Source organism: Rhinolophus hipposideros (assembly GCF_964194185.1).
Source record: "Rhinolophus hipposideros genome assembly, chromosome: 8".
In the NCBI taxonomy this organism is placed as follows: Eukaryota; Metazoa; Chordata; class Mammalia; order Chiroptera; family Rhinolophidae; genus Rhinolophus; species Rhinolophus hipposideros.
This window is the reverse complement of record NC_138054.1, coordinates 21,222,303-21,247,170: the sequence shown is the minus strand read 5'-3', so window position 1 is coordinate 21,247,170 and position 24,868 is coordinate 21,222,303. Positions and strand designations below refer to the sequence as shown.

Here is a 24,868-nt window from a genome sequence, read left to right as displayed (position 1 = left end):
AAGGGATTTGCAATTCTTCCAAATAGATGGTTAAAATGATTAAATGGTGAATATGAGGACCTGATTACAATTTGCAGTATCTGAATGGAAAAGTTTAAAAAAAATTTTTTTTAAAGTTAAATTTCAACAAATCAAGATAAAAGTCAAAGTAGCCGTACACTGTTAGACTTTTGCAGTTTTTATAGGAACAAGTTCCAAAATAGTAATTATTTCTTTATGCAAAAGGTAGCAAGAAAAATTGCAAGGCTGGTATGCACAAATGCATAAAGGTAAGGAGAGTACACTGACCCCAGCTTAATTATCAGTTCAATCCTTTCTTCTGTGACTGTGACATTTTCATTCTAACCAGATCCCACCTTTGCCCATTTCCACCTCCAGCAACAACAGACTACTTCTAAAAGTTGTCTTCTGATCAACAAACAGCAAATGGGAGGAATCATGGAAAAATAGTCTTTTTTAATGGGAAATGACACCAGATAGTTTTATTTAATAAATCAAACCATGACATAATCCGGCCATTTAACTGTCTTATTATTATTCTCATATTTCCTAGTGGTGACACTATTCCATTCACCAGTGAGGATAAAATCAGTAATGCTTCATTAACCCGCAGCAACTGTCCTGAAGCTCAGTTCTTCTCAAATACTCAGGCCCAAACCCATGTCCCTCTCTGTCTAGATGACTTGTCTTCCTATTTAAATGAAGTGTAAACCTTTTCTCATAAATTTCAGTCTCTACCTTGCTTCTCCACCTTAACGTTTCTCAGTATACTTTTTCTTCACAGGATCAATTCACTTTTCAAACAACTGTCATACAGTAAAACTGGATATAAATCCTATGCTTTTTGGTGAGTGTGCAGTTCTATGAATTTTAGCACATGTACATGGAACGACTATAACAACAAGGTACAGAAGAGTTCCATCACCCCAACACAGTCTTTCTTGCTACTCCTTTTTAGGCACATTCTCTCCCCACCTCTAACCACTGAAAATCACAGGTTCCTTTTCTTGAGTGTCTTATAAATAAATCATACAGTATATAACCTTTTATGACTGGCTTCTTTCACTCAGCACACGCTTTTGAGCACATCCAAGATGCTGAGGGTATCAATTATTCATTCTTCTTTATTGCTCAGTAGTATTCCATTGAATGGATGTACCATAGCAATTTACTCATCAATTCACCCCTTGAGGGACATGTGAATTGTTTTCGTTTTTGAACAATTAGGAAAGGAGCTACCATAAACATTCGTATACAAGTTTTGCTATGAACTTATGTTTTCATGTCTCACACCCAGAAGTGGGATTACTGGTTACATGGTTAAATTTATGTTTAAATTTTTAAGGAAACTGCAAAACTGTTTTACAAAGCAGCTGTATCATTTGTCATCCCCACCAATGACAAAGTGAGTAGTTGATTGGCAACCCCACAACACCTGGGACTGTCAGTATTTCTTAACTTCAGCTAGTCTAACAGATGAGTTGCAGATCCCTAATGGTAACGATGCAGAAAAACTTTACATGTACTTAGTTGTCATCTGGATATCCTGTTTGGAGTAGTGTCTGTTCATGTCTTTTGCCCATTTTGTAATTGGGTTGTTTATTTTCATACTGAGTTTTGAGCATTCCCTGTATTTTGTGGGTATAAGTCCCATGCTTGGGTGTGTAAATATTTTCTCCCAGTTTGTAGCTTGCTTTTTATCCTCTTAAATATCACCATTCACAGAGCAAAAGTTCATTGTGATGAAGTCCATCTTTTGGCCTTGTGTGGGTCATGCTTTGGGTAGTGCATCTAAGAACTCTGCCTCACCACAGGTCACAAAAATGTGACTTTAAATTTGTATACTTTTTACAGTTTAAAATTAAGCATTTGAATCCTTGATCCCTTTTGAGTTAATTTTCATGTATATGTGAAATTTAAGTCAAAGTTTTTTTTCCTTTTTCCATATGGATATCCAATTATTCCAGCTCAATTTGATGAAAACACTGCCTCGCCCCTTGAACAGACTTGGCACTTTTGTCAAAACTCAACGGGCCAATTTGGGTGGGTCTGTTTTGGGACTTGATATTCTGTTTCCAACAATTTGTATGTCTATCCTTCCACCATTACCACATTGTCTTGATTGCAGCTACTATGTCATAAGTTTTCAAATAGGGTAGAGCGATTCCTCCAATTTAATTCTTTTTCACAACAATTTTAGATAACTCTAGTTCCTTTGTCTTTCCATATGAAATTTAGAATCTCCATATCTATTTTTTTAAAAAAGTACAACTGGAACTTGTACTGAAATTACTTTAAATCTATAGATGAATCTTGGGAGAATCAATATTTTTACTGTGTTGAGTCTTCCAATTCATAAACATCATATGTCTATTTGTTTAGCTCTTCTTTGATTTCTTCTGAATAGCTTTCAACATACAAATCCTATATATGATTTGTTAGACTCATACCTAAATACTTACACCTAAGTAAATTTTCTTAGAGCTACTGGTAAATAGCTTTTATTTCAGTTTCTAATTGCACATTGCTACTATATAGAAATATGATTGAATTTTGTAGGTTTACATTGTATCTTTGATAAGCTCACTTATGAATTCTAGGAGTTTTATTATAGATTCCATGGGATTTTCTGTATAGATAATCCTGTCATATGCGCATAGGCGTAAAATTATTTCTTCTTTTATTTTCATATAAATGAACCCTGACCCATCTAATGTTGACACCTTTCAAAGTAAGAACTCAGTTACCAGTGTTAGATGCCATGCCTAAAAACAGAGCTGACTCTCAAGGATCAGCTGTAGCTGTGGTGGCCGAGTCGGTGATAACCATTCTCAAGCTACCAGTTCCCGTCTCTGTCCTTTGCCCTTGGAGCTCGTGTTGTCATGGTCCTAGCAAGGCTCACATACAAGCCCACTCAAGTGATAACCAGTTTCACATTCAAGTGATACATGCTTTACATGAGAAAATATGGGAATATGAGAATTCTATTAGCTACTTATTGCTTATGTTTGTTTTTAAAGAATAAGCCAAATTTACTGCAATTTATTCAGCAAAATGCAAACTTAGCAACAACCCTTAGTAAAAACTAAGTCTATGCAACATAAGGAAATGTGGACTAAAGAAACAACTGACATCAAAATGAAGTCAATCAATCAAGGACGATGCTCCTTACAAAAATAAGCTTTAAGAATGGTATTAGTCAAATAGTGCCATTTGCGACAACATGGATGGATCTTGAGATTATTAAACTGAGCAAAATAAATCAGATAGAAAATGTCGAGAACCAAATGACTTCACTCATATGTGGGATATAAAACTGAAAGCAACAAAGGAACAAGACAAACAAATGAAGAAACAAAAACTCATAGACACAGACAATTGTTTAGTGGTTACCAGAGGGTAAGGGGAGAGGAGGTTGGTAGATGAGGGTAACAGGGGTCACATATATGGTGATTGAAGGAGAACTGACTCTGGGTGGTGAACACACAATGTGATATATAGATGATGTATTACAGAATTGTACACCTGAAATCTATGTATCTTTACTAACAATTGCTACTCCAATCAATTTTAATTTAAAAAAACAACACAGAATCAGAGACTTTAGGGAGACTAGGTAGGATCTTAGAAATCATCTCATCGAATTGACTTCTACAGACAAGGAAATTTATTTAAAAAAGAAAAAGAATGATGTTAGGAGGTCTGATGAAGTGAATAAATGAGGTTTTCTCAACAAGTGTTCCAAGATATTTAAGTATTACAGAAAATGATCTCAGTGATTATTTTTTCAATTCTCCCAGCAATAGTACACAACTATTAACCAATCTAAATACCTTGGAGAGAAGTTAATTCATTATATACAATGAAAGCCTTAAAACACTCAGGTTTAAAAGTTTAGACTTAATTCTCTACGAAAACACAAACTGAAAAAGGCCGGCATACACGTTCCACACTCAGGAAAGAGTAAGAGAGACTTTAAAATGAAAACAAACCACTAGCATTTGAAAACTGAGTCATAAACTTTTTTTATTGAAAGCATCCATATGCTAGTCACTATTAGGTGCTAAGGATACAAACACACAAACCTACAGGAATAAAAGGAAAAGAGTAGAACCAAAAATACAGATGGGAGGGGCAAATAATGAGTGACTAGAAGAAGAACACAAGGAGATATGAAGTCTGGAGTTCTTGTGAACATTCCCACACACTAGAAAAGAAGTCTTAAGTCTCAATAGCCTCTTTCTCCCATGTAATCCAATTTACTTAATAGAAAGATAATTTCACTGTTTTCCATTGTTTATTCACCAAACATTATTGGCCAAAGTGATGACACTTTTCTGGTGTTTTGACCTAAATACATACTTCAATACAAGCTAACATAAAATATCATTTTAATGAAGTCTTGTAGACCACAAAAGCTTCTACGCTTTCCACTAACCACTAAATCCTAAAGGGGAAGGTACACCACCTGTCAGAGTAGCCTCTTTCATACTGTCATGAACGAAAGTCTCCTACAAGTACATGCAATATGCAGGCCACCAAACTTTGGGCGGTTAGGCCCAGTGGGCCTCAGTTTCATCATCTACGAAAAGACGATTTTAAATCTCTAAAATCTTTCCGGCTCTAACAGTTTCTGAATGCATACATCTTTCAAAAAGATTTTTAATTATCCAAAAACAGATTTGTATTAAGAAGGTGTGTGGGCACTTGGAATTTGGCCAAGGGGCTACAAATAATAAAGGGAATTATGAAATACTTTTCTAAGTCTAGCCCTAATTAAAAGGATTTTTTTTCTTCCATCCCTTATAAAAAGGCCTCAGTTCATTCTCATCAGTTGACAAAAGATCTCAGGCAGTTAACCCTAATAAACAGCTTAAATCAATCTGCTGTTTACTACACAAACTATGTTACTCTACTATGTTAAGAAAATATTATACATGACAAATCCATATATTTACAGTAGATATACCTAACTTCGGCTAATTCTTTATTATCTACTACACAAAACAAACATCATAACTTATAGAAATAAAAAAAATGTGGGCTCTAGGCTCACTCCCTCCCTGCATCCCTCCCTTCTTTTTTGCCTTCCCTCCTTCATTCACTCATTCACTCAAATGTCTGAATGGTTCAGTAACTAGATTATCCAAAACATCTACGTTGCTTTAGAAAGAAAGAATAAACATTCTACATGGGTAAAAATAAATAAATAAAAAGAACACAGTCTAATTAATAATGACGATAACAGCAATAACTTATATAGTAATTATTACTTGCCAGATGCTATTCTAAGCTACACACAGATATACTTACTCCTCACAACAAGACTATGGAACAGGTATTATAATTCCCATTTTAGAGATGAAAAAACTCACATGCAAAAAACTTGCCCAAAATTATATAATAAGCACTGAAGCCAGGATTTAGACCCACACAGTTTGGCTCCAGAATTATGCTCTTAACACAAGCCAAATGGCCTCTCACATTCAGTAAATGAGGCTGCAAATTTTAGCTACATTTATACTAAATGGTAGCTCTGGGTAAATTACTGAATTTCTTCAATCTCAATTACCATAAAATGGGAATAATAATGAACACTTTATTGTGGAATAAAATATGTATCCTCTTAATTGTTAGCATTGTAAGTAAGAATGGCTTAGAAAATAATTTGAGTTTATATTCCAAGACCCATAAAATGTTCTTAACCTTGACATAATAATTACACTTCTGTTAATTCATGCTAATGAAATATATTTGAAAATCTATGCTTTTTAATATCTAGTAGCACATGTTAAACATGACAAAATTAATTGCAATTAAGACCATCAAAACACCAAGAAAATAAAAGACATAGGTAAATTTATGAAGTACTGTATTCTAAAAAGAATGAATAGTCATAGAAGTTACTTTTTGGCTGTTATCAATATATCTTAATTCAGGAAAAAAGTTCTTCCAGCCTCCACTCTTTAATAAAAAATAAAGACAACTAATAATTCTGTATCAGATGAAGAGAACACAGCACATTGGTGGTACTAAAGACCAAACTGTTCTAGTAATCAAAGTATCCTGATGATAATGTCACCTCATGAAAAGACAGGAGAGATGGAAGATCAAAGAATAGGAAGGAAACAAAGCAATAATTTAAAGGAGATATAGAGAGTGCAAGATAAGAGAAATCATAAAATACAGATATGACAGTATCAATCAATTAAAGTTGTCTAGGAATCATTAAGATATAAACAAAGCAGTATTGGAATAAGAACAGAAACTAAGAAATTAGACAAGTCATACTGATGTTGCTTCAAATAAGCATTCGTGAAGTATATCAGAAAATACTCTATGTAAGAGTCCTAGTCACAGCTGGATTCTGAATTAGAGTATGCAAGAATAAGATAATCAAATTAAAAATCAAAACAAAAATCCTAATATATCTACATTTGCCTTTGAAAATCTAGCACAAGAATTTAAAGTTAATGGAACATTAAAGCATGTTAGTTACATTCCAAATAGAATATTTGGACAACAAAGCTGCAATAAATTTAACAAAATTCATCATTTGGTATATAACTTTAAAGCAAAATATGTAAGTGCAAGTCAACAAAAGACTAGCATTATGCCAACACGACGTAGCCACTCTAGGGCATCACTGCACACCACTAAAATCTGCTTTCAGCAGTAGCAGAACCTTAGCCTCCACTCTCTTCTAATAGGCATTTGACACAGATACAATCTTTTTTGAATTGTGTTCAACTTGGGGTGGCCGGATGGCTAGTTGGTTGGTGCCCGGGGGCTCTTGACAACGGGGTTGGGTTGTCGGTTCAGTTCCGGCATGGGATGGTGGGCTGCGCTCCCTGCAGCTAAGATTGGAAACAGGGACTGGACTTGGAGCTGAGCTGTGCCCTCCACGGCAGGATTGAAGGACAACGACTTGGAGCTGATGGGCCCTGGAGAAACACACTGTTCCCCATCATTCCCCAACAAAACAAAAAATCTGAAGAAAAGAAAATGTGTTCAACTTGTCACCATCAGTGCTGCTCTTGATACCTTGTACTTATTTTTATTGTTTTGCTTCTCACTTTGCATGTAATTGAGAGTTAAGGTAGGAAAATGGCGTGGGGAAGAGACTAGTAGTAGAAATAAGAATGAAAAAGAAGTTGGAGTAGGCAAAAATGGGTCTTAACAATTCTATTCTTTAGAAATGAAATCAGATACGTTCACTTTAACAGAGTAAGCATGGAATCCACAAAGGATCATGGGTTGCCTGAAATCCAGAGTGTTAACAATATGTGACAATGGGGACGGAATTCTCAACATTAATCAATTACCAAAGAGGATCCCACTAGCTGACATGTTACCAATGTTGTACATGCCATTTTCAGCCATCATAGTTTATACAAGTCCTATTTTATTCATTCTACATACTTGTGGTCATTTCTAGGTACACAACTGTAAGTCTCACATATATTTAAAAATAATGTCAATTATCATATTCGATGAAGACTAAAACAGAATTATTTAACCCGTTAACTAAACTACACTCAACTGTGAGACTCTTGAGGGCAGTGATACAATAAGTAAGCCTTGTTTCTTTAATTGCACTTCCAGTATCTGATACATATAGATATCCTGCCAATGTCCGTTGAATGAATTAGTGAATGAGTACAAAGAATAAATAAACCAACGTGTGAACAAACCAATGAATAAAGTGGACCACTAATCTTGATTGGTTATATTCTCTAGTCACAAGGGGCTCGAGTCCTACATAAATAAATCCAGCCTTACATACCTTGTTCTCATAAATTTATATAGATGTGGGTAGGGGGGAAAAGAATGACAGAGATGAGGGAAGTGGGGAGGGAGGAGGAGAACAGACTAGAAATCCCACTTCAGATAGCTTATGTTTTCCGCAAGAGCAGTAATCGAACAATACATAAAATATACTTTACAAGGTACAAAGGTTTTCCTAAACCCATAATAGCTCTCAAAATTAATACTTATTTTAAGGATCACCTAAAAAGAACCACAGAAATACATATGACAAATCATAACACTACACACATTGTTTAAAAACAGATACCAGGATTTTAAAGAATGACCTTGCCTTAAACCCAGTTTCCTCAGTGGATTTACAGAAAAATAGACATTCTTCAGAGACAACTTCATCAGATAAAGTAAATGAGGTCTTAGCTACATGCACTATTGCCTTTTCAAAAAGCCAAACACAACATTCTGCTTTGTCAGGGTTAGAAAAAATAAAATAACGTGTGCTATCATGCTGCGATGCAGTAAAATAAAAGTGAAGGGGGATCTCAGAAAAAAATATGAGATGTATATTATCTTTGTATTTAAAAAACTGACAGGCCTTTGTCCACAATCACATGATTATCCAATTATACTTAATTAAAGCTGGGCTACACAATTTTGGGATTTCCAACCCCCTTCCTGATGGGGCTGGAAAATGAGTTTTCTTGAAGCAACAGGAAAACTGACAGATGATAGCTCTTTGTATACACCCAACTGTTCATGCCCACTGTGTCCTCCAGCCATTTTCATGCACCCTAATTCAAGCACTGCTTTAAAAAAAAAAAAAAGAAAAAGAAAAAGACAACAAGACAGGAGGGTACAGTAGTCATCTATCTCTAAATCTACATGATTTAGCAGTCCCATCCTTTAAACACCATGATAGGAAATTCAAATGCCATTCCACTGGATGAACTTAATGCATCTTAAGAGGCAGCTAATACAGTACAATAAAAATATACAGCAAAAATTCTCCTAGCCTACCTTCATTTTCCATTCTCTCTGCAAAAATCTGGGGCCTGCAGCACCTTTCTCAGGTTTAGTAGGCTGTCCTCTATATTAGTCTCAAACTTGAGCTCTAACTGACAAACTATCCTTTCAACTAGCTAAATAACTACAGTTCCAATGGAAGGGTAGAAAACTGGGCTTAAAGCCACTTGCGGTTTATAAGAACTGGTGAGATGATGTGATTCGGGTCATGACTCTGCCACTTACTACTTCATGGTCTTAAGCAAACTGCAATCTTATTAAGCCTGAGATTTGTCTTCTGCATAATTGTGATAGTAATAAACTAAATAATAATAATATTGAATATTCTGAGCCAGGTATTGTGTTAATTACTTTAAACAGATGATCTCTTCATTCTCACAACAATAATATTATCCCCATTCTATAGAGAAAATTGAGACCAATAGAGGGGTTGAATAACTTACGCAATGTCGCACAGCAAATGATAAAATAATGAGGCTAAGTTTGAACTCAAGCAATCTCAGGCTACGTTTTTCTAACCTTTCTCCTCCCATCCCTTATTCAAAACATGGCCACACTGACCCACTTATCTTCTCTGTATAAGACATGGCTTTTCACAATCAATACCACTGTTCATGGGAGGGGAGGGAGTTCCCCCTGCTGAAATTGCCTTTGAACCCACCACCGTGTTTCCCCCAAAATAAGACCTAGCCAGACCATCAGTAAAATGTGTCTTTTGGAGCAAAAATTACTATAAGACCCGGTCTTACTTTATTATAAGACTGGGTCTTATACAATATAACATAATACCGGGTATTATAGTAATTTTTTTTCTCCAAAAGACACATTAGAGCTGATGATCCGGCTAGATTTTATTTTCGGGGAAACACAGTATGAGATGAACTTGAGACACGGCCTAAATATCCACTTTCTAGGGGAGCTCTCTGACTCATCCAAACAATCCATCAAGGTCCTAAGATGACTTTGTTTACTTCTGTACTACTATACTTACAATATTATAGTTTAATTGTTTTGTGCTTGCTTTATTCTCTATCCTGTGGGATTCTCAATGGCAGACACCAATGAAGCATCTTTCTATCCTCTGCACTTAAAAAATGTTAAAACACATTTGTTGAATAAATGAATGTTCAGATGCAGGGCTGCTTAGTTTTCTTAAAGGGCAAACATAAATGTCTCACACACATAAAATAAAGCAGTCAACTTTCTGAACTGTAAGAGCATTTATTATTATTTATAATTAATGTATGTCCTCACTATACAATCTATGAACTAAACTGAAGAAAGTGGTAACCATTCTACTCAATTAATTTGTATCTAAGGTTTCCTTAATGGTGTGCGTAAATTTGAGTATCTTTACATTTTTTCTTTTTCATCCAAATTCATTTTCCCTTTCTTAAACTAAATAATTTTATTAGAAAAGTGGTAAGATGTACTTCTTAGCACAATGGTATAGCATATAACGTGACAGAATTTGAAGTGATTATTAGAAACCAGTCATTTCTTTATATGTAATTTCTAAGAAAGTTATGTATTAATTTCAAAGTTTATATACAACAATGGTTACATAAAGAATTTACAAAACTTAAGATTAAATCCCCATCCTAATACCGCCTAAAATGTTTACCTGTGCCTCTTACTTAAAGGCATTTATTGAACCAGCATTTGAAAGTTCGGCAACTTCATCATTATTTCACAGGTATGAGCCAATAGTGCCATCCACTGTTCTTATGAATGATCTTTCCCAAGTACAGTTTTATAACACAGTAATAATAAAACTGCTTTAATATTTCATGTGTACAATATTTAAGTGAAAATAAGGTATGTGGGTATTTCATTGAAGACATCAAAAAAATTGCAAATTTCAGAACCACTGGTTTTTGCATAAAAGTAAAAATGTAACAAGTTCAGAATTGCCATAAATACTTCAATTTCACACATTTAATTGTTTAAGTTTCACTTCATTCATAGTCCAAATTAACATATCCTTTTTTCTACAAAAGAATCATTTACAGCAAAAGAGAAGTAATTAGAATTATATTCCAGATCAGCCAGAAAAAACTTTGCATTTCAGTAACACTGCTGTCACTGAATAATATTTTAGTACTCTCAAATACTAAAATATTTATGGAGTAAATACTATGAGCAAGACATTGTACTAGAAGTTATGGGAGAAACAAAGATTAATTTTTTTAAGTTTATTTTTCAAATAGTCACTTAAAGCTGAACAAATGAAGTAGAGACTGATGAGCTGATGATGAATTGGATAAGCACCTAAATTTAAATTCTAGTTCCAGCAACTTTCTTGCCTAAATAGTACAAAAGAGAAAGGAGGGGGAGAAAGGATCTTGGAGAATTTTGGTCAACTATAGAATATAGCAACATCAACATTCTAAGAAAAACACTTATTAAACTGCCCATAATGTGTCAGGCTACACATACAGTAGGTAGCATGCTCCCATGTTAGAAAAGAGATGGGCTGTAAAGATTATCTAACTTATTTGTCATGTAACTAGAAAATAACAGTGTGTATGACTCCAAACCCCAAGTAGAGAGCTCTCTCCAATGTACTAAGGATTTTACTGCCCAAAATAGGCTGGAGCCACATTCCAGGCTCATGATTAAGAGATAAGGTTCCAGGTCTCCTTAAGCTTACAGAAAACCAAGAATAACAACAGGTCTCTGCTCATCTTAGGGATGTGCCAAAAGAATAGTTATAACCTCTAGATTCAAGTTTCTCATGGGCCATGCTTGGATGTCTATAATTTACTTTTAAAAGAATTTCATGTAGCAAGCATAATAAAAAATGTGCGAGTAATTTTAAGCTACACCTCTAAGAACAGTCTCTCTTTGCTAGTATTTAATAAGAAAAGCTGCGTTCCTACCTTGTTGGTAAGTTTTAGCTGTCTTTTATCTTTGGTCAACAGAAGAGGCTTTGCAAATTAGCGTAACAAATGACAGAAATAAGTTTTCATTTGTGAAAGTAGAGGTTAAATACTAATAATATAAAAGATAACAGAAATGAGATGTCATTGGTGAAATCAGAGGCTCTCAAGATACATGGACTGGCTAAATACTTTCCAGGTTAGGGTAAAAAACCTTGCAACACACTAGCCAAGACCAATGCTTCTCAAACTATCTATAGTGACAGACCAGGAGCTTTATTTTCAACCTCTTGTAAATCAATATGTTTTTTGGTAAAGTACAGTGAAAATGAATTATAAGACATTGCAGCTATGATAAAGTACCTTGAAAGTTTCTAAAATGTTTGCTCTCGATTTCTATACTTGCTGCAGACCAGCCATCAATAGTTAATCCCGGGACACTGGTCCACAGAGCAGCTGTTGGGTAGCACTGGCCGGAACCCTGCAGGTATTATCCTGGCTTGGTCCCTCCTCTCCCTCCCTGCACACTGTGTAGACATTGTGTAGAGGGTTCCCTTTGCCTAAGGCTGACAATATTGTCTCCACTGGCTAAAAGGAAGCTTTCAGGCAAGGTCTGATTTTATCACCTAAAGGAGAAGAGAATTAGGACTTCACCAAGCTCACAAGAACAGCTGGGCTGTGCCACCTTGCTTAATAAATTCTTATTGCAGATTTTGGACAGGGACTTGTTTTCATTATAACCTGACAGCTGGTGTATAGGAAAGCAACTAATCCTCATTGGTAGCTACTATTATCTATCACCAAAAAAAATATCCGTAAGAGCTATGCATGACAAAATTGGCTTAGGTTAATTTGCAGTCAGCAGTGCCCAGTATATAAAAAGAGATACTGACTCATAATTTTAAAGTAAATGAATGACTCTAAAGTGTGCTGAAGTCTTTCAGGAAAATGTTTCATCTTGGGATACTGCCTGAGGGCAGCACCAAGGTGGCAGCAGCTATTCTCAAGAAAGTAGATTCTGAACAAGACCATGGTGGCTTATACAACGAGGATATGTGAACAACAGTACAGCATGAACAAAAAAAAAAAAAAAAAAAAAGAAGGTCTTATTTCTTGACACCATGCTACGCTATGAGGATTAAGTGAATCATTATTGAATATACTAAATACATAGTCATTTCAAAGAGATTCTAATGTAAAACATCCCAAATTTTACTTTCCCAAACATTAGAAAGATTCGCCTGAGTATAAGGATGAAACCACATATATTCAAATTTCTAACAGGATCTCTCTGGAACCCTAATTCAAGCTTTTTAAAGAGCAGTTCCAGTTAAATACCTCTAAAAATCGTTTTTTAAGGAATGCAATTTTCTGAAAAGCTATAATTTAAGGGTACCATAAAAAAGACAGCATTTGAGGCTTCTGTTTTCCACTGTGCACAGTAGTCTTGTTTGATGACAAAGATCAAGGGAAAGGATACCTTTTTACTGTGTTGCTGCCACTGCATCTCCTGGAGGGACAGTGAGAGGATATCTGAGTTATCTCACAGCTCTTAAATTCAGAGGTCTAAAGAGTCACCACCTAGAGAGAATGTCATGCTGCGACCTGACAGCATTGCCCAGAATACAGAACAGAATGAGATACAAATCCTCTCCACGCAGGATCTGCAATTAACTCTTATGTTCATAGCTGCCTGGTTTGGATTATTTTATTGGATGTTAGTTACTTCATGATTTGAGAAATGTTTATGTTTGTATGTATCATAATATCTAACACAATACCAGGTATTATGGTTAGCACATAATAATTACATTTTCACAACTATTATAATTAATAACTAATTATTATGATTAATATCTAATTAATAACTGTTTTATGCTTTAATCATTAGAACGAGAAAAATAACAAAATGTCATTAGTAGTAATTATATTTCTCTAAAAGCAGCTTCACATACATGAAACAAATTTGCATTCTTGTTATTTCATTCATTCATTCAAATATGTACTTGGAAGAGCACCATGTATCTAGCATTGGAATAAGGACTGATAAATTCTGGACATTATAGAAAGAAAGTGAAAACATCCAAGTTTGTTTGTTTTCCAGGAGCAAAGATGTCACAAAGGGGAAAAAGGAACAGATACTTTTTAAAATGGTAATAAATTCAAGTACATAATCTCAAGGAAAATTAGATTCCCTTTAAAGGTTCCCATATATCATCATTTTATGTCTGACAGATACCAAATAACAAGAAAGACAAGATAAATCTTAAAAGAAAAAGTATCAGCAAAGTATTACAGGGTCAGACAGTATTTTCTAAGATGTGTTTAGCCCAGAAGAGGATTATCCCTTCAAACTCGGGATAACCTAATAATAGTATCTAAAAAATGATGAAACTTATATCAGAACTGCTAAGCAGCACTCAACCCTCAGCTTTCGAAGAACGAAAACTACCAAGGTATTGTCAAAAATGATGACTTTTTTAGTGACCGAAAAGGCAAAATAAAGCACAGATATTTCTTTATCGTCCAATTTCTGATTTTTTTGACTTTTTGTCCCCTACATTATCTTCTGTCTCTACACTCCATTCTCAGTAGTAGAAAATATAAGGCAATCACATAAATGGGGTTCTCTGACCAAAAAAAAAAAAGAAAGAAAAATGAGCTTTTCAACCTCAGCTCACTACTTTTGTGGATGTACATGCTGACTCCATTATGTTGCCCACAGCACTTAGTTGATTGATACCTTTCTCTTTTCTTTTTCAGTCACAGTTGACATCCAACATTATTTTATATTAGTTTCATGTGTACAGCATAGTGGTTAGACATTTATATAATTTACAAAGTGACAAATCTAGTACCCACCTGGCACCATGCATGGTTATTACCATATTATTGACTATATTCTCTGTGCTTTACTTTATGTCCCCATGACTATTTTGTAATTGCCAATCTGTACTCCTTAATCCCTTCATCTTTTTCACCTACCTTCTCATTCCCTCTCCCATCTGGCAACCGTCAGCTCTGAGTCTGTTTCTGTTTTGTTTGTTCATTTACTTTGCTCTTTAGATTCCACATGAAAGTAATTGATACTTTTCTACATAAATATCCACACAGATCCTACTCTGTTGTGTTTCAGAATTATGACCTCACTCTACTAATTTTAATGAGAAGAATGAAACATTCTGCCGTGAATCTTCGAGTTTTATATCTTTGTCTCAGAAATTATTTCTGGCCAAATTTTTAATGAGACTCTCACATGACATATAACTGCCAGTTTATAAAAAGTACGTAAGTAAGGTAGAGTAATAACTGAACTTCACCATCACAGGGAGGAAGCGGGGGAAGAAAAACACTGACACGTCCCAGGCAGGGTGCAGGGATGTGTTGCAATCGAGAAATGGCCCTAGCACAAGTCATGGTCATCCAAAGACTGCGGTATATTAACTAAAATATAAAGGGACATAACAGTGAAACGCTGCCCTTTATTTTGCCTGATAGCATGAAGGACCTGAACCACATTAAAGTCGTCAAGAACTTCAAGAAAAATAAAATGGTAAGTTCTACACTTACACTTCCTCAGGCCCTCTACTTCTAGGACATCTCAGGAAGCACAAAAGTGCCCTTCCTTTCCAAGGCTTACTTTTCTATCTGTATCCAGGATCCGGTTTAAACAGTTTCTCCCATCAATATACCAGGGGTGCCAAAAAAATGTATACGAATGACTTGTATTCATCTTTTTTTATGGGTATCTATTGAGTATTACAATTTTAATAGGTTTTTCTTCCTTTCTTAAAAAGTGTATACTTTTTTTGGCACCCTCTGTATTTCAAGTCTTTACCCACCTGCTTCTAAACTAGCTCAGATTATATATATATACGTATATATATATATATATATATATATACGTATATATATATATATACGTATATATATAATATAGATGTAATATAGAAATATATATATATATTTCTAGTCTCGAAAGACCACCTCTCTTACTTTATAGTCGAACTCCTCAAGAGAGTAATCTTCCTGTAGCAAAACTTACTAATTTCTAACCTGGTTTCTAATTTTCCCACTGTACTAAAATGGTTCTCCTATCCCAGTATTATTTGTCCTTAAGGGGTCGTAAGCAACTGACAGTATGTCATTGCACACTCATAAAACTTCCATCCCTGAGTCCTACTTCACAGAGGATTTCCTATACACAGGCACTGACCACTCACCTTTAATGACCTCATTCACTCTCACCCCTGTAACTAAAGCTTCTCTTTTGTCTTATATTTCTATCTCCACCCATTCTTTGGAACTTCCAAATCCATGTTTACAAATAATTCCACCAGAGTCGGTCGAAGCCCGTGTTCTCAAACCATTCCCACAACTTGCTGCCATCCTTGCTTTCCAGTCCCACAAGTACCACGCAGGCCCCACTCCTTCCTAGCTGGAAGGCTAACAGCCCCCTCAGTGGTCTCCTTGTATCCATCCACATTACAAGCTGGTCCCAGAATAACCTTGCTAACGCCTCCCTACGATTACTTCTCACCTCTGCCCCAGATTTCAGTGGCTCTCCTTTCCCTTGACCACTGAATTAAGTGTAATTTCTCACTTTAAGGCAATTAGATTCTTCACATAAAAGACAATTTATCCCACTTTTCCCTATATATGCTGGAAACTTCAGACAAACTGGACAAAGTTATCTACTTCATAAACTACATGGTCCACTTCTGCGCTTTTGTTCATTCTTTTCCCTACCTATAATTTTCTCTTGTACCTGTCCAAAACAAACCCTTGGAACCTTGCATACCAAAAGGGAATTAAAGTGCATATGATATTAATGTTGCTAATCAGCTGGCATTAAAAAGCGGAAAGAATCCTTGATTATCCAGGTGGCCCCTATAAATCACAATGTAATCACTGAAAAAATGGAGAGTCAGGGTCGGTTGGAAAGGTGACTACGGAAGACACAAAGATATACAGTGTTGCTGGCTTTGAAGATGGTAGGAGGAGACCATAAGCAAGAAACATAGGTGGCTGATGGATGCTGAAAGTATCCAATAAACAGATTTCTCTCCAACAGCCTTGATTTTAGCACAGTAAGATGTATGTTAGACTTCTGACCTCCAGGCCTGTAAGATAATATATTTGTGTTGTTTTAAACCACCCAGTTTGTAGTAATTTGTTATAACAGCAATAGAAACCAAACACACTTCCATACATCATTATCAAAATTCTACCTATCTATCATTCAGGGCCCATTTCAGGAGTCACTATAATGTCAAGATTATTCTGCTCCCACAAGACCCCTCTCTGCCGACCACTCCAGCAAAGATTCCTTGCTCCTCTGAATCCACAAAAGTATCTGATGGAGCAAACAGGGAAGTCTCAGTCTCCGTCATTTACTAGCTGCATGACAATATGAAGTCACTTAACAATCTGTATCTTAGTTTCCTCATCTATTAAAAAAGCTCATGATGCTGTTTCAAGGATTACATACAGGAAAAAGTATACATTTCACAGCAAGCACACAACAGACACGAGCAATTCTCATGAACTTTATCCTCGCGTGTTTTTCAGAGGCATGTCCATATAGCGGTCTTATCATCCTACTATAGAAGCAAGTGCCTATTCATGTTTCCTCTACAGGGAGCCTTTACCACATGAGGGACAGTCTGGAAATAAGAATTGTATTAGGCAAGTGGCAGCTGACCTCAAGAAGCCTACTTCAGAAAACACAAACAGCACTGTAAACTGGAACAATAATCCAAGTAGACTAAAATGTATACACTCAATATACAGACATAAATACAGATGAACAACTGAACATAAAAGTAATAGAGGATATAAAGATAAAAGGTCAATGCTACTTAAGACATAAAAGGAACTCCTTATTACACACAGTGTGATCAAATAAGTAATCCTCTCAGCTCATCCAAACCCGAATATGATCTGAAATTTTTAACTTCTTCATTGGCTAAAGCAACTAATGTATTCCTTTTACATTTTTAGTCAGAAATGTAACAAAGCATAATAACTTTGTAGAGTCTAAAGCTAACTTCAATAATTTACTAATGCATATAATAAAACTTGCTGTACATGGGATGCTTTTCCTAAATGAAAATTGGAAAATTTACATGTAACTTGTAAGTCCATATTTAATTTGAAAGCAATAAAACTTTGAAAAGTATCAAGATTTTGACAAGGATAATTTTTTTGAAAGAAATAATTATGGGTATAACTCTTTTAAAACATTTAAATATGAGTAAAAAAAAAAGCAATGAGCTCCACTAGAGGTATAAAAACAAAATAAAATAAAACTCAAGCAAAGATGTTAAGAGTGATACTGTGGACAAACACTCATGGAGATGCTTTCATCTGAGAGCAAATGATAAGGCTACAAGTCATTCAGGAAAATGATTAGTAGTCAGACAGCATTGAAAGTCAAATCTTAATTAGAGATAGTAGGGAATGAATTCTCTTAAGATCAAAAGCAAATCTGCTAATGTACTTACTAAGGGTCACTTTTATAATGTGACATGACAGACATGAGAGGATCAAGAGTGAATAGCAAATATCCAGTGAGATTTTTAAAAGTTTATAGTATAGCCTCATTTTAAGAAATACTTAATCCGGCAGAAGAGAAATTCAAGTAACACATGAAACCTTTTAACTTAATGCTATTTAAAATGGCTTCCTAAAACCAATTTTTAAAAAATGTGTGGCAACAAAACATAGTAATGGCTTTAAAATAACACATTAATTCCACAAATATGTGTTAAGTACTCACTTTGTACTATACACTGAACTCAGAGATAATAAATAATATAATGATAAGTGAAATACTTTCAGAACCCAAGAAGCTTACAATTTAGTGGAAAATAAAATTATACAGTCTGAGAAGCACCACAATCAAGATCAATAGGGAATGTTATATGTGCACAACGGAAGGGGAGATTTAGCTCAGTCATGGAGGGAGGAACAAGCAGCCACCCAAAACAAGGGACACATATTGCCCACAGGAAGAGTCTCGACAAAGGGGAATGGGGAAAGGAGAAGACAAGTGGGGAAATCCCAGAGCATTCACAGAAGCCTGGAGTAAAGACAGAGAAGAACCTTGAGTTTGAAAATTTCAAGTAGTTCAGTATAACCGGAGACTGAAGTACACAGCGGGGAGTGACAAAATGGAGAAGTACACAAAGACTAGAACAGAAACAATCTTAAAAAACTGTTAAAATAGATACTCAGTAGGTCCAAGTAACTGCAAAATCACTTTGTAGAGACCAAATGGATCCTAATACACTAGAGTTTGACAGACCCTAACATATCAACATATTTAAATATGTCTTGCCAGAAAAAAGTGATCAATTCTGCATATTAAAAAAAAAAGCACATCAGTGCAAGAGAGAGAGAGATTCTTGGAAAGAGTTTGACTTTGCTGTTCTTGTCCCACTGGCAAGGTAATCTGTACTGAGAAGAGAATTTAGCATAATAACATTAAACTTTCAAATTGCACAACTCGATGGCTCATTCATTAAGTAAATACTTATTAAATCCCTACCATGTACATTCTTTTGCGTATTAAGTATGCAGTAGTAAACAAGAGAGTCAAAACTCCCTGCCATCATGGAGTTTATTACATGCCAGTGAGGGGAGACAATTTCAACAGTGAAAAGTGTTATCGAGGAAAATATGGTGGAGAGGGAATGTAGGGATGCTGCAATTTTATATAGGAAATCAGGAGTGAAAAATGAAATGCGTATCTGAAGGAAGGAGAACAATAACTGAGACAGAGGGAATAGTAAACAGCCTTATGCTTAAAATTTAGCTCAGATTCAAGAAAGAAAATATATTAGACACCCTGGTCAGTGTAAAAACTACACTTCTGACGGTCATATTCTGATTTAATCACTAGTATGTCCAGGTTTCTGAATCTTCAACATTGAAGGCCAGACATGGTTCTATGACAAATAATACAAGTCTACTAAAAGTCACCTCATGGGGCTTTTAGAAAAGAAACCAAAAGAGTTCTTCCCTGGTCTTTGTCAGCAGTGTGAAGAATTAACCAGAAAGTGGTAAGACTAGAGAAAAGAGGACCAGCAACAACATAGTTACAATAATGCAAGAGGAAATGAAGACACTGGTTTAGAGAGAGGTGGCAAGGTACTGGACAAGGAAAGGTCAGTTCACCTGCTCTCAACAGGAAAAAAGTACAAAGAAAGTCAGGGACAGAGGAACAATTTCTAAAAACAGGAAAGGAAGATGAAATCAAAAAGGGCAGAACAGCTTAGATTTGTGAAGTAGCTGTGTGAATGGACGGATGGACGGACTCCCACCATTTGAGGACCAGAAGGCCATGGCCTCATCAAACTTGCAGACTACAATAACATAGATTAAAGTGGGAAACAAGTGACTTTTCCAGGGGGAGTCAAAATTTAAAGGAACCAAATTCAATAAAGGCAAATAAAACCAAGTATGAATGAGTACACCAAGAGTTATAATCAGGCAGAAGAACTTCAGATTCTAAGATGCGGAGATTAAGAGTCCTTAACTTTCGGGCTGGCCCGGTGGCACAGGTGGTAAGAACTCCATGCTCCTAACTCCGAAGGCTGCCGGTACGATTCCCACATGGGCCAGTGGGCTCCCAACCACAAGGTTGCCCGTTCAATTCCTTGAGTCCCGCAAGGGATGGTGGGCTCCGTCCCCTGCAGCTAAAAAATTGAACATGGCACCTTGAGCTGAGCTGCCACTGAGCTCCCGGATAGCTCAGTTGGTTGGAGTGCGTCCTCTCAACCACAAGGTTGCTGGTTCGACTCCTGCAAGGGATGGTGGGCTGTGCACCCTGCAACTAGAAATGGCAACTGGACCTGGAGCTGAATTGTGTCCTCCACAACTAAGACTGAAAGAACAACTTGAAGCTAAAGGGCACCCTCCACAACTAAGATTGAAAGGACAACAACTTGACTTGGAAAAAAGGCCTGGAAGTGTACATTGTTCCCCAATAAAGTCCTGTTCCCCTTCCACAATAAAATCTTTAAAAAAAAAAAAAAAAGAGTCCTTAACTTTTCGTTACAATGCTTATTTTCACTTTAAAGCTCATAAGGGTGACATTTTAAAATATGTATTTCAGAGAGTAAATAATCAAAACATGGTTAGTACCTTGGGCAGTATTTACTATCACCTTATTGAAGACATAGTCAAGAATGAAGGGTATGTTAACCATTGCACAGAATAAAATACTCTTTTTAAAAAAGACTTCAATCAAGGGCACAGCTGGAAAAAGAAATCCATGTTATTACCAAAAAGAAGTTAGAATAACATTAGTCAAAGATATAAAATCTTCTTGCAAATGTAATCTGAACATTTTACAGGGAACTATAATCATGTGCCATAGAGCTTTTTGATTTTTCTTCCTCATGAAAATGTTCAACTACTTTTCTATGTCACATGTCCAGGAAAAACAAAAAGACTGAATTCAAGGAGTATACTGAGTATTGTATAAGTTTGAGTGCTTACCCGGTATTGATGGAAATGATTTCTATCAGTGGATTCTTCCTAATCTTAGGCAAATCCAGTCGTGCTCCCCCCAACCGTTTTCCATTATCCTTTTTCTGACCCAGCAGCCTCACAGAATGACCTTCAAATAAAGCATAAATATATGTTAGCATGAGTCACACAACTTCACGTTAATTCCCTGCTTTCATCAAATGTGTTAATTCTTGCATTTAACTTTTTTCTTCTATGAATAAAAAAAAACCCAACCTAGAGAAGATGTGTTCATCGAACCTAAGAAAAATAATGCCAAAGGGGAAAACAGCTGTGTTCGCGTCCTACAGTCAAAAGTGCTTTGCTTATAATACTGGCACATTTAACTGCATGGATGAGAGGAACACACATCCTCAGAATGTCATTCCACAAGGTATGCTCCCTAGCACAGACCAGACATGTGTATGAAGCAGGAACGGTTCCCCTGGGCACTGGGCCTGCAGGCCAGTTTTGCACTACAGGGGGTAAATGCAAAAGCAGATTACCGGCTCAAAGCAAACAGCAAATCAAAGATGTGAAGAATAAACAAGATGAAAGAAAATGACACTTTAGGATTGCATTTTTAAAAACAGACAAAAGTTTTTGAAGTTGCTTTTGAAAAACATGACAAAAGAAAATTAGACCACTTTTAAGAGCCATTACAATTTTTATAATTTTGAATAACTAGAGTTGTAGAAAAGATGGGAGAATAGTACAAAAAATTCCCATCTCTTTCAGATTCCCCAATTATTATTTTCTGTTTATTTTGTCATTTGCTCATTATGTACATACACATTATTTTTCATAACTTTACTGAGGTAAATCCTATGCAATTTATCCATTGTGAACAAACAATTCAATGATTTTATTAGGTTAGTGCAAAAGTAATTGCGGTTTTTGCAATTATTTTTAACCTTCTAAACTGCAGTTACTTTTGCACCAACCTAATAAATATACAGTTGCACAATCATCACAAAAACCCTGTTTTAGAAAATTTCTATCATCCCAAAAATTCCCTCAAGCTTATTTATAGTCCATCCCTGTTTCCATACCAAATATTCCATTTATTAATCTGTTCACCAGCTGATGACATTTGAATTGTTTCCAATTAATATATATTATAATAATGCTTCTATGAATATTTGCATATAACTCTTCGTATAGATGTACGGTTTCGTTTCTCTTGGACAGATTCCTACAAATGGAATTGCTAGGTCATGTGGTAAATTTATATTTAACTTTATAAGAAACAACTGTTTTCTGAATTGGTGATACATTTTATGCAATGTATGAGGGTTTGAGTTTTTCCGCATCATTGCTAAGACCTCATTTGCAACTTTTTTGACAACAGCCATTCTAGTGTGTCTATAGTGGTATATTATTGTCATTTGAATGAATACGCATTTCAGTAATGCCCAGTGATGTTGAGCACCTTTTTATGTGATATTGAGCCACTTGTATGCCCTGTTTGGTAAAATGTTGTGATGGTTAATTTTATGTGTCAACTTGAGTGGGATGCATGATGCCCAGACATTTAGCTAAATGTTATTTTGGATGCATTGGTGATGGTATTTCTGGATTAAACTGACATATGAATCAGTGGACTGAGTAAAGCAAATGGCTCTCCCTAACACTGGTGAACCTTATCTGATCAAAGACCTGAATAGAACAAAAAAAAAGCCAAGTAGGAGGGAATTCCTCCTGCCTGACTGGTCATCTTCCAGCCTGAAGACTCTGACTGAAATATCAGCTCTGCTTGGGTCTTGTGCCTGCCCACGAGCAAATTGGAGCTTACACCATCAGCTCTCTTGATTATCAGGGCTTTGAACTTGGACTGAAACTACACCTCGGCTCTCTTTAGTCTTCAGCTTGCTGATCGCAGATCTTTAGAATTCTCAGCCTCCATAATTGTGTGAGCCAATTCCTTCTAATACAGCTCTATATAAACACACACACACACACACACACACACACAGTTCTATTGGTTCTTTCTCTGGAAAAAATCCTAATAAAAATGTCTACTCCAATATTTTAATTGGAGTATTTGTCTTATTGAGTTGTAAGAATTCTTTATACATTCTACTTACAAGAACTTTATTAGATAAATGATTTCAAAATATTTTCTCTCAGTCTATCACATTCATGATAGTATCTTTTGAAAAGTAAATGTTTTCAATTTAATAAAGTTCAATTAATCAATTTTGTCTTTTATAGCTCATGCTTTTGCTGTTGTATCTAAGAACTCTTTGCCTAGCCCAAGGGCATAAAGAGTTCTACATTTTCTTCCAGAAGTTTTGTTTTAGCTCTTATATTTAGGTCTAGGATCCCCTTTGTTACATTTTGTGTATAGTAAAGGTCTAAGTTCATTTTTTGCATATGGATATTCAATTATCCAACTGTCATTTGTCCCCTCCTCTTCCTTTGTGCTACTGTTGTCACACACATTTATAGTTGTATAAGCCCAAAAATACAGTGCTATATTGTTTTATACAACTGTATGTCTTTAAAGAGAAAATGTGAAATACATATATTTATATAGTACTTTATATTTACCAACATAATTACCATTTCTAGCACTCTTCATTTCCTCCTGAGAACTGAAGTTATCATTTGGTACCACTTCCTTTCTGTCTGAAACATTTTTACTATTTTTTCTAAAGAAAGTTTTATAGCAACAAATTATTTTTTTTAATTTGGGAATGTTTTTATTGTGCTTCATTTGTGAAGGAACCCTTTGCTAGATATAGAATTATTAGTTGACAGTTATTTTTTCTTTGAGCAATATATCATTCTATTACCTTTGATTTCTATTACTTCTAATGAGAAGTCAATTACTAATCTTATTGTTGCTCCCCTGTACATAATTTGCCATTTCTCTTTTACGTTTTCAAGATTTTCTCTGTCTTTTAATAGTTTGAGTATGACATATCTAGCTGTGGATCTCTGTAATTTTCCTGTATGCGATTCATGTAGCTTTTTGATCCATAAGGTCATGTTTTTCATCAAATTTGGAAAGTTTTCATCCAGTATTTTTTATTCATTTTTTTGGCACTTTTCCTGTGTCCTCTCCATGTCATATGACTCCCATGACATACTTGTTGGTGTGCTACATGTTGTCCCACAGGTCTTTGTGGGACCTGGGTCTTTGAGGACCCACAGGTCCTCATTTTTCTTCTGTTTTTCCGATTGGCTAATTTCCATTGGCCTATCCTCAAATTTACTGATTTTTTTTTCTTCTGCCACTTCAAATCTGAAATTGAGCACTGCTAATGACCATTTCACTTCAGTTACTCTCCTTTTCAACTCTAGATTTCTATTGGCTCTTTTTACTAATGTCTACCTTTTTGTGATTGTTTTCAAGTCACTGTCACCATGATTTAACATGGTTTCACTTAATACTTGGGAGTCTTTACTAAATCCAACATTTTTAGTCAAAGACAATTTGTATTGCATTTTTTCCCTAAATATGGTAATACTTGGTTTCTTTGCATGTATCATAATATTTTGTTGAATACTGGATATTTTAGATATTTTGTAGCAACTCTCAATTCAGATTCCTCCCTGCCCAAAAGCTGTTTTTGTTTATTAACTTACCTTGACTAGATCTACAAAGTCTGTCTCTCCACAATATAGTCATTGATGTCCCTCCTTAGCTTTGTTTTGGTTCCCCCCGCCCCAAG

The 24,868-nt window shown here is 35.5% G+C and overlaps 1 protein-coding gene across 2 annotated transcripts in view; it reads right to left on the bottom strand.

Moving 5' to 3' along the window:
* Positions 1-24,868, bottom strand: part of CDKAL1 (CDKAL1 threonylcarbamoyladenosine tRNA methylthiotransferase) — a 629,213-nt gene that overhangs the window by 389,057 nt on the left and 215,288 nt on the right. For both annotated transcript variants that reach the window (XM_081056268.1, XM_081056269.1), the window contains one exon: positions 21,180-21,300. In XM_081056268.1, coding sequence (XP_080912394.1) covers positions 21,180-21,300 — 121 coding nt within the window. The remainder of the gene's footprint in view (positions 1-21,179; positions 21,301-24,868) is intronic.